The 14,678-nt window shown below is 34.0% G+C and overlaps 3 protein-coding genes and 1 non-coding gene across 4 annotated transcripts in view; all 4 read right to left on the bottom strand.

Annotated features, from left to right (window-relative positions):
* Nucleotides 1-1,541, bottom strand: part of LOC130495623 (exocyst complex component EXO70H1-like) — a 2,485-nt gene extending 944 nt beyond the window's left edge. The window contains exon 1 of the mRNA XM_056987043.1: nucleotides 7-1,541. Coding sequence (XP_056843023.1) covers nucleotides 7-1,437 — 1,431 coding nt within the window. The 5' untranslated portion in view covers nucleotides 1,438-1,541. The remainder of the gene's footprint in view (nucleotides 1-6) is intronic.
* Nucleotides 1,542-1,640: 99 nt separating this feature from the next.
* Nucleotides 1,641-2,910, bottom strand: LOC108857605 (dirigent protein 25). Its single transcript, XM_018631611.2, has one exon. The coding sequence runs from the start codon at nucleotides 2,827-2,829 to the stop codon at nucleotides 1,759-1,761; it is 1,071 nt and encodes a 356-aa protein (XP_018487113.1). The 5' UTR covers nucleotides 2,830-2,910; the 3' UTR covers nucleotides 1,641-1,758.
* A 5,404-nt stretch (nucleotides 2,911-8,314) lies between these two features.
* On the bottom strand, nucleotides 8,315-10,097 carry LOC108814423 (glutelin type-D 1). Its single transcript, XM_018586996.2, is given in 4 exon segments — nucleotides 8,315-8,653; nucleotides 8,734-9,340; nucleotides 9,343-9,453; nucleotides 9,760-10,097. Coding segments are annotated over 4 exon segments (1,068 nt in total). The 5' UTR covers nucleotides 9,956-10,097; the 3' UTR covers nucleotides 8,315-8,499.
* Nucleotides 10,098-13,411: 3,314 nt separating this feature from the next.
* TRNAH-GUG (transfer RNA histidin (anticodon GUG)) lies at nucleotides 13,412-13,483 on the bottom strand. Its single transcript has one exon. It is a non-coding gene; the product is annotated as a tRNA-His (tRNA).
* Between the last annotated feature and the right edge of the window lie 1,195 nt (nucleotides 13,484-14,678).

Genomic DNA, 14,678 nt, shown 5'->3' with positions numbered 1-14,678 from the left:
GATCACATCTCCCCACGCCATTTTCTCGTACTTCTCTAGGTACTGAGTCACCTTAACCTCGTGATTGGCCACCCAGTCGTCTCCCAGAACGACCTTGAGGTTCGATGTGCGTACCTTGATGAGCACGTAATGGAGGTTGTTGGCGAGGAAGAGATACGAGAGCGCCGCGTCGCTGTAGAGACGAGATTTCGCGTCGATTTTGCAGAGCAGGACGAGTATCAGCCACGCTAGCCTCGCAGCCATCGGAGAGCCAGCGTTCTCTGGATTCTCTTCGTTGCTGCTGCTGTTACTGTTATAGTAATCCTCCGGTAACGGCAACAAGGACTCCTTGTCCTTGATAATGGCGGTGAGCGAGTCGCTGTAATCCCCGAGAAAGACTATGAAGTTCATGACGTACCTCGTGAGCTGATGGACTCCGCCACATGCGATCGGCCATTTCGATGACTCTTTCGTGATCGACGATTGGAACTCGACCATCATCGCGTTCACCGATACGCCTAGCTTTTCTAAAGATTCAGCCGCCTGCGATCGCACGGAGGCGGTTGAATCGTAGCTGAAGATCTGGTCGATTTTGGGAACGACGTGCAAGATCGTCTGGTAAACGTCGAGCGTGGGGAAGATCTTCTCCGCGGTTTTCCTGCATCTCGCGACGGTTATCGGGAAGACGAAGAGCTTCAACGCGCTCTGTAGGGTAATCTCGACGAAGGTTGACTCGGCTAAGGATACTGAGGATGAAGAGGAGGAAGAGAAGATCCGATCGCAGAGGATTCGTTCTCCGTTAAACAGCGTGGTGAATGCGACTGTCGCAAGCCTCACCCAACCTTTGATCTTCTTCTCTAGAATCTCCCATTCTAGTTTCTGCATCTGCGCCGAGGTTAGTTTCTCGAACCCTAGGTGAGACAAGGCCTCGACGATGATCTTTCTTCTGAGTTTCTTATATATCTTAACGCAATCCTTCTCATAACCGGAGGAGATCATGCAATTAGCTATCATCTTCAAATCCTCGATAGCGTCAGCATCTACTTTCTCGTCAAAAGAGCAGCTAGTGATGGATTCCGAATCCAAAAACCGGCGGTTAGATTTCAAAACCCGGTAAAACTCCTTCTCCAAATACTTCATAGCCGTCCGCATCAGATCACGCGCTTGAGCAAGCTTGGCGGAGTCCGGATTCACCAGACCGGCGCTCTGAATAGCGTATTGTAACTTGGCTAGGACGTCGAGGAAGCGTCTTCCTTCTCCGCGGTTTTCCGCGGAGAAAAGTGAAGAGAGGCTGCAGGAAGTGGAAGAAGGATCGTAGATGTGTGGGGAAACCCATTGGCGTACGAAAGCATCGGTTGCCTCGACGGTATCACTGATCAGAGACTCGGAGAAGCCGCCTTGCTGTGGAGGAGGGAGCTTAGGTGATTTTGAAAAGGCAGAAGGTTTCAAGAGCACCATTTGTTTCTTTGTATTGGAGATATTATTTAGTCGTATGGTGTGTGGGGTTATTTATTCGAAACCTTTGTTTTGTTTGTTTTGGCGGGTAAAGCCTGTCTCGTTGGAGCCGTTGCTTCAGTTCCACTCGGTCATAATATCCATGCTGGTCTTCCTTTTTTCTCTCTCGTTTCTGTTTTTATTGTTATTTTGAATTCAAAAATATATTAACTCGTAACTAGAGGAGATTTGTTGTCAATTAATAGGTTCTGTTACATATTAAGATGACAAAGACGAAAGAAGACAACAAACTTCAATAATAGATGACAAGAAGAAAGAAAAAAACTAGTAAGAAAGATAAACGGTGCATTCAAGAACAGTCTCAAGCCCATCTGTGAACTGGTGTGGCTGCTGTGTATTTCCGGTGCCACCTGTAAATGTCTTGACGATGGCGTAGCCTCTCGCATTCACATACTTCCCCGTACCACCCATAACCCCAAGATGAGATTCCGATGCAGCTGTTCTGTGTACACCGAAGAAACTTATGCTATCTTCATAACCACCACTCTCGAACATAGCCGTGAAAGCCATTGTCTGGCTGGTTCCATCAACTGCGCTGGCTACATAGAAGCCCTGGGCTTTGCCAAGCAGACCTGACCCTAGTTCATGCCCTTCGGTTAGCTCGTTGTCCATCACCGTCATTGTTCCAAACATGAGCATTTGGAGAGACGAACCCGACGGGAGCTGACCACCATTGGCCACGGGGAGACCGTTCAAGAGGTTGTCTCCGTTGTTCTGTAGAATGCTGGAAGTAGTTCCGCCCAGCCCGACGAGGAGTGGGACGTTGTTGTTGTTGAGGATTCCGTTGTTGTTATTGTTGGATGGAAAGCCGTTGTTGACAGGGAGGTTTGCGCCGTTGGGCTTGGCAAATGGAAGTTGGCCACTGAGAGCTGGGTTTGCAACGACTCCAGTCACAGCTCTGGCTGTCGGATTTGAGCCACCGAGTATGTCATGCATAAAGAAAACCAGGGTGTGGTCTGGAACTGAACCACTGGTCGTTGACCCTACACCGGTGGCTGTAGCAGCAGGGAAAGGCCCTGAACCAGCAGCAGGCAAAGGACCAGAAGTAGCAACCGGAAAAGGAGCAGAACCGGTGGTTGGTAGAGAGCCAGGGCCAGTAGTAGGAAAGGGACCTGAACTAGCAACAGGTAAAGAACTAGAACCAGTGGTTGGTAGAGGTCCGGGGCCAGTTAATGTAGTCAAAGGACCTGAACCAGCAGTTGGCAATGGACCAGGACTTGTGGTAGGCATAGGGACTAACCCAAGATCTTCTTCTTCATCAAGAAGACGAGCAGCCGAGACAAAAGTAATGACAAGAGCTAAAACCAGGAGGAAGAGTATCTTGCAGCCTGTCATTGACAAGGAAAAATATCAGAGACTAAAATTAGTTTATTTGAATTTGAGTTTGATTGTTTCTACTTGTGGTGTGATTGTAAAGGTTGATTCAGGGTGGACATTTATAAATGAAATGGAGCCAGACTGTTGATGGAAAAAAGATGGAGTTGATGAAACAGAGCAGGTGACAACTTTTCCATTATATGGTGGTTTGGTTTAGAGCAAGAAGAAACATAAAGAAGAGGAAAAACCCCAGAGAAAAAAACTCAGCTATAACTTCACCACAAGATCTTGAGTTTACTAGAAGTCCCACTGTGTGAATTAGCAAAATAAAAATAAAAGTTTCAGGTCTAAAAGTAATAAGGCAAGCTGAAAATTTTCACCTCCAAATAATTTCTTGAATCAGGAAGGAATTAAACTCTTGGACCCTTATTCCATTTTAACTCTGGAATAAAAAAGTATGAGAATTTCACCTTTAAGATTCTTTTTTTTCTCCAAACAATTTTATTTAAGAGTAACTTTTGAATATTATCAGAAGTTATAATTATTTTTTTCATATCAAATTTATATAAATTAGTATTGTTCAAATATAATACTAATATTTATTATAAATTAATAAAATATTAATGTTTAGTTAATGGAAAAGGCTAAATTAATATAAAATATTTGACAAGTGTAACATGATTCTTTTGTGTTTTTAAAATATCTCATGGATTTTTATATATCATCTCTTTTTTTTTACTTTAATATTTCTAATGTTTAGATATCTATTTAGATATCATAGATGTAGATGTCCCAATATATACATGTGCATTAATAATTTTAGTTTTAGTATATAGATAAATAGCTATTAAAATGTGTGTGCACTCCTTCAACATTTAATTAAAAGGGACAGAAATAAACTACCTAAAACGCCAGCCTGTTACTGACTTACTGTTTTACTCCGATCTCCACTTATATAAGAGCTTGACCATCAACACCTCAAAATCAACATCTCAGACATTTTTCAAGAAATCAAAAATTACTTAGAACTAATTTGAAATCAATCACTAAGGTTACACAACACGAAGTTCACAGGAACGATATGCATCTCATTTCTGATAGTCCTTGTGTCATCTTTGGCTTGGACCAATGTAGCCGTGGAAGAGGAAATAAAAGTGGCATGCGTCCCGGCAGAGCTTAAACCATGCACGCCAGCAGGACTAACCGGAAGTAAACCGTCGACAGAATGTTGTAGAAAACTAAAAGAACAAAAATCGTGTCTATGTAGTTATATAAAAAATACATCATTTGGTCACTGTTTTAAATCTCCAAATGCTCACAAAGTCATATCGGCTTGTAGGATATCTTATCCTGCTTGTTGAAGTTTCAAGTATTTATAAAATAATTATATAATGTTAATATCATCAAATCCTATGTAATAATATTGTTTACTGAAAGTTTCATGGGATATTTCAAGTTTACCACATTTTTAAAACCATTATTCATGTTTACATTCATTAATTTATAGAAATTTTTAAAGTGTTCTATGCATAGGATTGTCTCTGTCTTCCTCCTTTGATATATTTTTTTTTTGAAAAGTCCTTTGATATTTTCACTTAAATATATCCTCTTCCCAACTATATACAATATTAAAGTTTATATTTACAAAATATTGACATGAATCTGTGAAAAAATCTTATAATAACTACATATCCTTTTGTTCGGTTGGTTCCACTTTTCCAAACAATTTTATTAAGTAGCCTTTGAACATTATCAAGATCCCCTAAACATTATTTATAATGTGATTTTGAAATATGTTTTTTCTACAATAATTTTCATCAAATTAATGTGACATGGCATGTTACAAATATGACATAGCTTATACTTTAATATAACATAGATAATTACATTTAATATTTATTTATATTTTTGATAGAAACTTTAGAATATGGTAATAAATTACATACCATCATTAAAGCAAATCTATTAAAATATGACAATAAATAATATAATAATAAAAATATAATTATATTTTAAAATTTCGAAATATTATATTTCTATATTTTAAATAATTATACAATTTAAACTAAAAATATTTTCGAAATCTTTACAGTTTTTTAAAATACAATTATAATCATAATATTATTAATTTCTTCAATATATCTACGAATTTTAGAAATGTTGTTTTATTTTTTTTAATAACCCTGGTATCCGGATGTTCTGGGAAGAAGCCCGACTAGTACCTAATGACCGTCCACAGGACTTAGCCGGAGAGCCCGTCGAAGGAAAGGTACCACTTTTTCACCACATTTTAATCGATGGTGGCTGCCGTGAATTAAACCACATTGGTTAAATTTTTTGTTTTGTTTTATTTTTGATAATTTTATACTTTAATATCATATTTTCTTAATTTTATACAAGTTGATTTAATATATAATATTAAAAATAAAATAGATAAAATATATCTAAGATTATAATTTTAAATATATACATATCTATTCTTAAATATAATTAAAAAAACAAATTATTATTTTATCTTAATTTATGCTCAATTAAAATATAGATGAGAAAATAATAAATCTAAAAATACTAAATTTTATTTTAAAATAGAATTTAAATTTAAAATTTTATTAGTGCACATGGTGCAGGAAAACACCCAGTTATAGTTAATTTTTCTTATCATATTCATATAAAAATAGTATTGCTCAAATCTAATATGTACAAATGCATTTATTTTTTTAGTTTTATTATAGATTAATACATTACACTTTTACCTCAGTTAGATATTTTCAGTAAATATACATAATTGCTTGCAAATTTGGATATTTTCTAATTATGTAGTTTTCTTTGAAATCATTTGCTAAGTGTAACATAATATCAATACTTGTATACATATGTCAATATCTCATAAATTATCAAAATAAATGCTTCAAAATTTAATTAAAAAGACAAGATACACTACATAAAAAGCTAGCCTGTTGTTGCAAACTTTACTCCAATCTCAACCTATATAATAGCTTGACCATCAACAACTCAAAATCATCATCACAAACATTTTCAAGAAAAAATTAAGTAGATCTAGTTTGAAAAGAATCACTAAGACTATAAAAACATGAAGTTCACAGGAGCAATATGCATAGCACTTGTGATAGTCCTTGTGTCGTCTTTGGCTCAGACCAATGCAGTCGTGGAGAACAAAGGAGTATGTGTCCCGAACGAACTTAAACCATGCATCCCAGCAGCTAAAACTGGAAAACCGTCAACAGAATGTTGTGGAGTACTTAAAAAACAACAGTCATGTCTATGTGGTTACATAAAAGATCCAAAATTTAGTCCGTATGTTAATTCCAAATATACACACCAAGTCTTAGCCACTTGTGGTGTACCTTATCCAAAATGTTTAAAATAATTATATAATGTAAAAGTATTATCAAATCGTATGTAATAATATGTAATACTCCCTCCGTTCCTAAATATAAGATGTTTAGGTAAAAACACACATATTAAGACAAAATCACTTTTTGTTTAGAAAATAGAGTTAAAGCTACAAATTAATGGTAGTCAACCAATTATAAAATAGATTGTTAAATATGATTGGTCACACAATTTTTAATAAAGTAAAAGTTACCTAGAAAAATGAGAACATCTTATATATTGGAACATCAAAGTTTTTTTAAACATCCTACATTTAGGAACGGAGAGAGTAATATTGTTCATTGCGCTGAGTTGTGTGTTTCTGTTTTGACTTTTGACCCATCTTCATCCAAAAAATGGCATTACTCGACAAGACTTATTCCCTCTATTTTACAAAGAATGTCATCTAGACATTTTTCACACATATTAAAAAACTGATTAAAATTTATTATATTTTCATTAATTTCATCAATTTAACCAATAGCATTTTACATTTTTATTGTATTTTTTGTTCTGAAAAACTATTTACATATGTTTATCTATATTTTATTTTTATATATTAAACATGAATCATATATATTAAATTTAATAAAATCATAAACATGAGTGGTATAGAAAATAATATAATAAAATATATATTTGTGCCATCTACGGTCCTCATTTGAAACATTGAAAATATATAAAATTCCAATAAGCAAATAAATATTTTTAGTCTTTTTGTTATTAATTTGTTCATTTTGTAAGTTTGTAATAAATCACATCTATTTAAATTTTTTCTTATGTTTATAACTGTGGTAATGATTATAAACTTATTACTTTATATTTTTATTTTTATAATTGAATTATGTCATAATTAATATTATGACATGTAAAAAAGAGCTATGTCATATTTCTTGTTAGCATATCATCATTTTTTTCTGAGAACCATTGTAGTAATGACACATGTAAAAATTATTTGGTAAGTGATATCTAGGGAATATTTAAAAAGTAACATTTGGACATCATAAAAGATTATAATTAATTTTTCATATTAGATTTATATAAAATTAATATTGTTCAGATCTATATGTACATGTGCATTGATGGTTTTAGTTTTGTTATAGACTATAATAATTAATTTTTCATATCAGATTTATATAAAAATTAGTATTGTTCTGATCTAATATGTACATGTGCATTGATTAATTTAGCTTCCTCAGTTAAATATTTTCAGTTAATATATGTATAAAATTGCTTGCAAATTTGTTTGTTTTCTTATTATGTAGTTTTTTAAAATATATTGCTAAATTGTAACATAATATAAATACTTGTATATATTTGTCAATATCTTATAATTATCAAAATCAATGCTTCGAGATTTAATTATAAATGAAAAACTGCACTTAAATAAAAAAAGCTATAGCCTATTCTTGCCGAACTTCACTCTAGTCTACCTATTTAATAACTCGACCATCAACAACTCAAAATCATGAAGCAAACATTTTTCAAGAAAGAAAAGATTAACCAGATCTAGTTTGAAAAGAATCAATAAGGTTATAAAATAGGAAGTTCACAGTAGGAGCAATATGCATCGCAATTGTGATAATCCTTGTGTCGTCTTTGGCTCTCACTAATGCAGTGATAATCCTTGTGTCGTCTTTGGCTCTCACCAATGCAGTCATGGGATGAAAAAAAGAGAGCCGTGTTTATGTGGTTACATAAACGATCCAGTTTATGGTCAGTATATTAAATCCAAAAATGCTCATAAAGCCTTTTCGGCTTGTGGTATACGGTATACCTCCTCTTTCTTGTTGAAGTTTCAAATATTTTATGAAAATAATGAGTTAATGTTTAACATTACATAATGAATTTTGCAACCGGATAACAAGTTTCCGACAAAATAAACATGTACTTTTTTTTGTGCAACAAACATGTACTTCTCTTTTGTTTACTCTAAAACAACTTAACGAATACAATGAGATGCCCCGCCGCAGACCGTTGGAAGAGAGAAAAAAAAAACGATGTCCAGGGAAATATTTGGTAAAGCTATTGTGTGTTGTTGTGTTAAGCCTCTTGAGCCAGATTCGTGTTAAAAATGTGTAATCGAGAAAGTTACCAAAGATTTATAAAATAGTGTTGATAATGTTTTATTTCAATAACAAAGCGTAAAGATCAACAAAGAGAACAAGAACCGGTCCAGGATAAAACACAAGAAGAAAAGCAAACCCTACGTACTCCCGGGAGTCACAAGCAAAGAAAAAACAAGGGAAGAAACTAAAGACAAAGCTGGTTCTTGTTCTCCTCTCTGCGCCTTATTCAGTTGGAAGGAGGGAAGAAAATGGCGTCCGCAGTTCTCTTTGAACGGAAGGACTGCTCCACCTCAGGATCAACCTTAAACGCCGCCTGCAAAACCTCTGGAGACAATGCCTTCCAAACCGATGTCCTCCCAGCCAAATGCGTGAAGATTGGACTACAAACACACACAGACACACAGCTTTTAGTTTGCGACTCAAGAAAGAAAAACACAGAAACGAATAGAAGAATTCTTACTCGGGAATAGTCACAATGGAGAACCAAGACATGCCCTCAGGATCAGCAATCTTGGAAACCACAAAGAACCTCGGAACAATAAAGAGAGAACCAGCCTTGATATGAGTCTCAAGAACCCTCTTCCCATCAGCACCAACAACCTGAACTCTCCCACTACCGGCAACAATGTAAGTCACCTGAAGAGCCGAGTCACAAGAGAAACCTGGCGAACACATGGAATGCGCGTCAATCCTAACGAGATCAGCACCAAACCCGACCTCCCCAACCAGAGGAAGGTTCTTAGTGTTCAACACCACAACCCTCCCACCGTCCTTGATGTCAACATCGAGAGGAGCTTCCAAACAGTTCAACACAAACCCTTCACGGTCCCCGTCCCTGGGCTGCGGCATCTTGACACCAGCGTCCAGCTTCACAATGCCTTTACCGGTCTGAGAACCCACAAGTTTCTTCACGGTCCCCTCGTCAAGATCCCACGCTCTGCCGACAAACTCAGGGGTAAAACCGGTGAAGATCCCGTTAGAGCCGGTGAGGTAAAAGTCAGTGAACTCTCCTCTCTTGTGAGCCTTGTGTGTTTCACCAAGGAAGAGGATAACAAGCTCGCTATCCCACTGTTGAACCACCATGTCACAACACCGAAAGGAAGAGCAATAGAGTCGCCTTCTTTGATACCGATCACCTTCTCCTCCTGCTCAGGGAGTACAATCCCCGCCGTTCCAGATCCTGAAAAAAAAAAACAGAATCAACAAAAGTAAAGTCACAACCTTTCAATGTCTAACAGAATCAACAAGACTAAAGTCTCAACCTTTACACAATCAACAAGAGTAAAGTCTCAACCTTTCAAATGCCTTACACGTTAGATGATTAGAGCCAACAACAAAAACGTGATCAAGAACTTTTTTTAAAGCATACACGTGTCGTGATCACACGATCGGATTCATAAAGTTAACAGCTTTGGGAAGAAACAAGTCTGTCCGATCAGATTGATAGATCGCAGTATAAGAACATAAAGTCAACAACTTTACGAACCTTGAAGAACATAGGCAACCTTGGGAGAGTCAGAGTAACGAGGAACAGCGAAACCGTGCTGCTCAAGAGCAAGCTTGGCTGCTCCGATGTTACCCTCTTTCAGCATCGGCAACTCCTCCGGGCACCAGGCGAAGTACGATCCACCATCTCCTCCGTACACTTGCTTAGGCAGCTTCGGTGTAAGATCCAACTCCATCGTTTCAGAAGAAAACTTCAAAGATCAGTGATGTAAAGAGAAGAAGAAAGTGGTAAAGTGTGTATTTTTTGATGTGTGAGTTGTGAATGAGACGTGACGGGTTTATATATACAAGAGAGGAGGAGGAGGGTTAATCTCCGTTACGGAAGAGATTATGTTTTTTACTTTTGGGATAAGTATTGTATTTAATGTTTTTGATCTGGATTTTTATCCATTTCTTTACGGTCACGAATCACGATCTTATATGATTTATCTGTTTCCATAATTTTTTGTAATTATCGATATTGACTCTACCGAATAAAGATGCTTTCGCTGATAATTCAGTTAAAAATATAAGAAATTTTAATGGAATCCACTAGATTCTGACCCGCCCTTTAAAGGGCGGGTATATTTTTTATTTTAATTTAATTTTCATATTTATGTTTTTTTGTGATTATATATATGATTTTTTTATAATCATATTTATGTATAAATTTTAACCAAAGTATATTTTATTAAATAATAACAATTTAAAATTTGATGAGGTATATTGCAGTCGAACCCGCCAACCCGCGGATTTCAATTTTGTTTCGTCTAAAACTGAAATCTGCGGGTTGAAAATTGAAAATTGAAATCCGCGGGTTTAGTCAACCCATTGAGAAATATATTTTGACCCGTCCTTAAAAGGACGAATATATTTTTTTGTTTTAAATTTAATTTTTGATATTTCTTTTTTCTTTCTGGTTATATTTGTATTTTTTTAATCATATTTGTGTATAAATTTTAATCAAAATATATTTTATTAAATAATAACAATTTAAAATTGATCTGGTATACGCACAGTTAAGGCTGAGTTTCGGGTCGAACTCGTCCCGTTGACCCACCGCGGATTTTCAGTTTTTCTTTGGTTAAAAAATATGACCCACACAATTCGCAAACAGATAATTTTGTATTCGCACCTGCTTCGCTTTAGTTATTATTAAAATATATTTATAATAAAAAATTCATACATGATTTAAATTCTAAATTATTATTTAAAATTTCTGTATTTTTTAATTTTTTTAATTTTAAAATTTTAAATAATATGCGGATCGACAGGTAACCACGATCCGAAATCCACCAATCCACACTTATTTAATATATAATAATTCTGCCAATGTTCATTTTTTCAATGTAAGAAAACATTGAGAAATATAAAAGTTCAGAAATTATAAATACCCGTTGAGAATATAACTGTTTTTTATAGTGTTGATGAAAAAAAATTCAGAAATTTTTCCAAACACAAATACCTGTTGAGAAATATAATTGTTTTTTTTCCTGGGTTTCTTTGGAACTGAGTTAAATCACCAAGAAACATAACTGTTTTTGAAAAATTGTAGCATGAATAATTTCTGAGAGAATTGAATGTTCATCAAAACTCAATAATAATAAACATATAAAGTGGTTAGTAACAATATTAAAGTAGGTACAGTTATAAAAAATAAATAGAAGTTAGTTATTATTAATAGAATAAATAAATAATTAAACATAACATATATCAATATTTAGAAGGTGATTATAATTATTTAGATACAGTTATAAAATAATTAGGTGGACACAACTTATTAATATCAACCCATTAGAACCTTAGTTAAAAGAAAAAGTAGACACAATAACTAAACCGCTTACAAAAAATGTATTATATCTGTATATGTTGCTATCAGTTGTTAATATCAAATATGATCATCATTTATTCCTTTTGCTTTGTTATTAATATAACTGTCTAATAAAACTGAATTTGGAAAAGTGGGCTCCTAAAAATTTGGGATTACAGTGAATGTTACGTGTATATATGTATAGTAAAAGGTCGTTATTTTTATATAATTAGTTTTTATATTGATATATGAGTCCAATGTAATATTGATTATGTAGTAACATTTTTTGAACCAAACTAATATCAATAGGACATACTTCAATTTTATTTTTATTTTTTTTTTACGACAACTTCAATTTAATATTATTGATAGATATTTTTGTTTTTCTTTGTAATCATATTTTTGTAAAATGTTTTTTAAAATCATTAGTAAGAAGCTTTGATTCATTCTATCAAAACAACAATATGACCTATTTGATATAGATGTGGTCTAATTATTTTAATACAATTATTAAAATCTCTTATTAATTATTTAAGAAAATATTATACAAAGAAAAATATAAATATGACTAAAACACAAATATAAAAATTAAATTTCAAAAAATGTAAAATAAAAAATATAACCATTTTTTAAAAAACATGTCAGAATCTAGTAATTATATTAAATTTGTCATGTTGCATAACTAAACACATATTATTGGTGAACTACATATTGATAACAAATGGTTACGTTAGAGTAATAGTCAATAAATATATGAAATAACAAAGTGTATATATGACAGTAAACATATGCTTAATTATTAATAGGACAGTTATATTAGGGTTATGTGCGGTTAGTATTAAAAATTATCGACGGAAGCATGGCGGCCACTAAACACATTATACGTCCACGTTCAAAAAAATGTTATCATATAGAAGCAAACGGTTAATTAGGAGCAAACGGTTACGTAAACTTGATATATACATTTTACTTTATCTCTGAATAAAAGAAATAAAATTGGACTTAACATATATCAATTGGTCATACAGGAAAATTAATAGAATAGATCACGTTCTTCATTTTATTTGAATAGATTTATTAATGCTATTAAATATTTCTTTCTGAAACTGCTATATTACTGGACGATACGAATCGAATCCCTTAATATTTGTAATAAATATTGTGTTTTCCTTTTTTTACGTTTTTATCTTATCTTTGAATAGGATTAAGGGTGAAATGAAGAAATCTTAACGCGGATTATTTAAAGTAATTGATGATATAATTCTAATCTGCTGACGTGGTTGTATATTATCTGTATATTTTAAGGGATTTATCTAGTAATAATACAATTGGCAACAACTTAGTAAACAATGGACTTTTTTTATATAATCTCAACGAGCAACACGACGGATTAGTTTAAAGATAAAATCGGTGGCAAACAAAATTTTATACAATCCATTATTTTCTAGCAGCAAAAACTTTTTGGATAATTGCACTCTCTACCCATCAAACTCATCCTATTTACATTCCACGTACTAAATTTCCCCAGTTTTCTTCTCCCATCACTACCATTTTCCCCACTATGGTATCTACTTTTTCTAAGGGTTTTCAGCTAATTTACTTTTTTTAGTATCTATTATTTTAGTTAATTTTAAGAGATTTATTATATCAAAAGTAAAAATCACGTCGACAAAAAAAAAAAAAAAAAGTCAAAATCACATACGCCTGGCTGTCGGTTACACTCTCACTCCGAAAGAAATAACTGTCCAGCAAAAAATATAGGCCCACAAGAGCCAGTAATTTGTAGCCGAGCACCAATTACAGGCCCATGGAAGTAAAATATTTAAAAAAAAAAACAAAAGAGTGTGGCTGCTGGGATTCGAGCCCAGGTCTCCACGGCCACAACGTGGAATTCTTACCACTAAACTACAGCCACTTTGATTGTTTACGCTAATATCATGAATTAATTTTACTATAGATGTAAATCCTGTCTACCACACATCTGTCGTAAAAGTGCCTTGGTACAGTCCTTGCTTTTATGCTGAGCTCAAACGTTTGTAATACATTTATATGAATCAGAATCAGATTGATGTATTAATGGATTGGCTGCTTGTATGTGGTTGCGTTTACCTTCTTTACATTACAAAAAGTAAAACAAGTTATATACAGTATACTGACTTGTCCAACTGAACTTGTATTGCGCAAGGAGTAACAGTTTGCAGAATGTGAATTAGATAATAGTGGAAAGCAACTTGTTGATAAAAACAGAGGGAGTTTTCATAAATGGGAACATTGTGTTTGGTGGAGAACCTACCAACAGAACCTAAATTTCCATAAGTAAATTTAACTAATATTATAGTGAGCTAGTTTTGGTAACCTCGTAAAACTGACAGATTACACGAACAGTGGGAAGGGAGTCCAATGAGAAACAACTAGGCAAAACGGTCCTCACTATCTTTCTACTTTTGTGGCGAGCGACCCATGTTCCTCACACGTCAATAATACTTCCTTTTTTTAATAACTACAAAACATAAAGTGAAAAAGTAGTAATAATGGAGTCTCGGGTCAGCTGAGTTAATGGTTTGAAGCATATGCTTTCGAAGATACTCTTACAACGACCCACTTTTTTGGTCTATAAACACTAAAAAGAGACGTCTCTCTCATTTGGCTTATCTTTTGAGGTCGTAAAGGCCATCAATGGATGATGCTCATCAAACCTTCCTCTCTCTCTCTCTCTTATCTCTACATATCTACCTACATACATGAAGCAACTTCCGAGCTTCCTGCGCCGGACATGAGATGAAACGCGAGACAGAGATAAGGCTGGAGACGGGAGAGTGATCCATTTTCTAATGAGGTGTGATAAATCGAAGAAGAAAAAATAGAATTAGAAAATTGGGCAACCATGTAACCTTTGGCAGTCAGTACTTGTTTCTTGCTTCTTGTTATTGAAGAGTTTTTATTTTTCCAGGTTCTATTAATGAGAACAAGTGATGTGTTTGTGTCTTACTATATACATCTAATTTTCCCGCAAAATTGTGCAAGGCAATTTCTTTCAGTTCTACTTTAGTTCTTAACAAATTATGTATCAGCATGATTGTATTTGTATCCATCGTACAGAGATGGTATAA

The sequence above is a fragment of the Raphanus sativus genome, chromosome 1, assembly GCF_000801105.2.
Source record: "Raphanus sativus cultivar WK10039 chromosome 1, ASM80110v3, whole genome shotgun sequence".
In the NCBI taxonomy this organism is placed as follows: Eukaryota; Viridiplantae; Streptophyta; class Magnoliopsida; order Brassicales; family Brassicaceae; genus Raphanus; species Raphanus sativus.
The sequence above is the reverse complement of the archived record's forward strand: the minus strand, read 5'-3'. Positions and strand labels throughout refer to the sequence as shown.

Bases quoted from the DNA above. Each gene is read 5' to 3' on its own strand.
- LOC108857605 (XM_018631611.2), bottom strand. From the start codon at position 2,829: ATGACAGGCTGCAAGATACTCTTCCTCCTGGTTTTAGCTCTTGTCATT.